The sequence below is a fragment of the Rhinolophus sinicus genome, linkage group LG03 (genome assembly GCF_036562045.2).
Source record: "Rhinolophus sinicus isolate RSC01 linkage group LG03, ASM3656204v1, whole genome shotgun sequence".
In the NCBI taxonomy this organism is placed as follows: Eukaryota; Metazoa; Chordata; class Mammalia; order Chiroptera; family Rhinolophidae; genus Rhinolophus; species Rhinolophus sinicus.
Genome location: NC_133753.1, coordinates 71071424 through 71074610, shown reverse-complemented (window position 1 = coordinate 71074610; position 3187 = coordinate 71071424). Strand labels below are relative to the sequence as shown.

At 31.7% G+C, this 3187-nt stretch overlaps 1 protein-coding gene across 1 annotated transcript; it reads left to right on the top strand.

The window, feature by feature from the left end:
* The first annotated feature begins 2012 nt into the window (after positions 1-2012).
* LOC109458874 (olfactory receptor 4F6) lies at positions 2013-2981 on the top strand. The gene has a single exon (XM_019752861.2). It carries the CDS (start codon positions 2043-2045, stop codon positions 2979-2981), a length of 939 nt encoding a protein of 312 aa, XP_019608420.2. The 5' UTR covers positions 2013-2042.
* Positions 2982-3187: the final 206 nt, after the last annotated feature.

Here is a 3187-nt window from a genome sequence, read left to right as displayed (position 1 = left end):
CACATCCTTACTTCCTTAGTTTGCTTGTCTTCTAATAATTATGAGTCAGTCCTTGTTTTCAAACATTCTTAATAAACCATTCCTTCAACTCTCTGTACTCTTTTTTTAACTAAAAAAAATCTAATATAAATATAATATGCATATCAAAATGTATTTCAAAATCTAAAAGGAACCCAAAAAATATGAAAACATTTATGCATAAAGACACGTGTGCTCCAATGTTCATTGCAGCTTTATTTACAGTGGCCAACACATGGAAACAACCAAAATGTCCTTCGATAGATGAATGGATAAAGAAATTGTGGTATATGTACACAATGGAATACTATTCGGCGGTAAGAAAAGATGATATAGGAACATTTGTGACAACATGGATGGATCTTGAGATTATAATGCTAAGTGAAATAAGTCAGACAGAAAAAGCAGAGAGCCATATGATTTCACTGATATGTGGTATATAAACCAAAAACAACAAAAGAACAAGATAAACAAATGAGAAACAAAAACTCATAGACACAGACAACAGTTTAGTGGTTACCAGAGGGTAAGGGGGGTGGGGGGTGGTAGATGCGGGTAAAGGGGATCAAATATATGGCGATGGAAGGAGAACTGACTCTGGGTGGTGAACACACAATGGGATTTATAGATGATGTAATACAGAATTGTACACCTGAAATCTATGTAACTTTACTAACAATTGTCACCCCAATACACTTTAATTAAAAAAAAAAATCTAAAAGGAGATTTTTTTTAATGCTCTAAAATATCAAAGTCAACTACCTAATGGTAGTTTTAAATAGTTTAAAAATTTTGGACAGTGCAATTGATTAACTTTTATTGCACTTAATATTATAAAGAAAAATCTTTCTAATGCTATTATAAATCCTTCTATTAACATTTATTTTAATAACTGTATTACATTCCCTTATGTACATACATTATAATAAACTTCAACCTAAGGCTTGACATTTAAATTGTTCAAAGTTTTACCACTATAAAGTATGATGAACATTTTTGTGCCAAAAATTTTTTCTGTACAAACAGAATTTCATAAGGAGTATTATTGAACTAAATGGTGTGGATTCAAGATTCTTGATAAATTATTTCAAAATTTTTAAAACTATTTCAATCAGTCTATATTTCCTCCAGCAATGTATGATGGTGCCCAGTTCACTGAGACTTTGCCAGTGTTGATAATAATAGTTGTAAAAGTATTTTCTAATTTAATAGGAATATTATATTTTATCTTATTTCTTAGATTTCTAAGGAAGAAATACACACACACATACATATATAGATTATGTTTCTGAATTTTCTCTTCATTTACTTTGTCCATTTATCTATTAGGTCTTGGAGGTTTTATTGAACAGTTTGAACTCTTTTATATATATATATATATATATATATATATATATATATATATATATTATGAAGATATCAATCTTTAGTCTCTTACAGCATTTCAAATTCAAGTATGATTTATGTGTTGGTTTGGGGTAGAGTGTTTTTAAGCACATATAGTAATCAGCCTTCAATGGTGTTTTAACTGTTATTAGGCATTTTATACTCATTTCTAATTGTTATTTAATCTTATTTTCTTGATTATATTTTTTAAAGATTGTCTATTATTTATTTTTAAAAACCATTTTTATATGCTCATACACATTCTCCCAATTTTCTGGGATTTAATATTTATTTATTTTTGGTTTTAATATTTATTTTCTTTCACCTGAATTCTGAGTTTATTTTTTGCATTCTTTTCTAACTTCTTAAGTTGCCTGATTCATTCATGTATTTGAATAAATGAGAGCATTTACAACAATAGATTGCCTATGAGTGCAGCTTTGGTGATACTACAGGAATTTTTTTATACCCTGGGTTCCCATTATTTTATAAATAGTTTATTATCAATTAAATAAAACATTTGTTAATAACCAATTTTAAATTATCAACATTTAATACATTATTTTCAATACCTCAAAGTTGATTCCTTCTTTCTTTTCTTTCAGGTCACTTCAGAGTCTTCCCTTCTTTATGATTCAATGGACCAAATAAATGGCTCTGTGGTAACTGAGTTTGTGTTACTGGGACTTGCACAATCCTTGGGAATGCAGTTTTTTCTTTTTCTTTTCTTCTCTTTATTCTATGTGGGAATTATCCTGGGAAACCTCTTCATTGTGTTCACAGTAATTTTTGATTCTCACTTACACTTCCCCATGTATATTCTGTTGGCCAACCTATCACTCATTGACCTGGGCCTTTCATCTACCACAGTTCCTAGGATGATATCTGATCTTTTCAGTGACTGTAAAATCATTTCCTTCCACAATTGCATGATACAAATGTTCTTTATTCATGTCATGGGAGGGGTTGAAATGGTGCTGCTCATAGCCATGGCATATGACAGGTACACTGCAATCTGCAAGCCTCTCCACTATCTGACTATCATGAATCCCAAAGTGTGCATGCTTTTGGTAGTGGTTGCTTGGATCATTGGGGTGATTCATGCTGTGTCTCAGTTTCTTTTTGTCATCAATTTACCTTTCTGTGGCCCTAATAACATGGGGAGCTTTTATTGTGATTTTCCTAGGGTTATGAAACTTGCATGCATGGACACTTACAGACTAGAATTTGTGGTCACTGCCAACAGTGGCTTCATATCTGTGGGCACCTTCTTTTTCTTAATTGTGTCATACATCTTTATTCTGGTCACTGTCAGAAAACGTTCTTCAAACGATTTGTCCAAAGCCTTCTTCACTTTGTCAGCTCACGTCATGGTAGTGGTTTTGTTTTTTGTTCCATGCATGTTTCTCTATGTGTGGCCTTTCCCTACCAAGTCATTGGATAATTTTTTTTCCATTGTGGACTTTGTTGTTACTCCTATCTTAAACCCTGTCATCTACACTTTAAGGAACAGAGATATGAAAGCTGCAATGAGAAGACTGATTAGACAAGTTGTAAGTTCTAGGGAGATGGCATAACAGACTTCATTGATAAGAGCATAAGATTAATGTGTTGGACCAAAAGGGCCCTCATGATCACCATGAACACTACGGAATGTGTACAATTTCATTGTTGCTTTGGAAAACTTAGAAGTCCATAGGAAAAAAGGTATTGAATCAAAGAATTTCATTTTAAGATAGAGTTGCAACAATTTTTGTTAGTTATGAAAAATAGTGTTTTCTGT

Excerpts from the sequence above, each read along its gene's own strand:
- LOC109458874 (XM_019752861.2), top strand. The coding sequence starts at position 2,043 with ATGGACCAAATAAATGGCTCTGTGGTAACTGAGTTTGTGTTACTGGGA.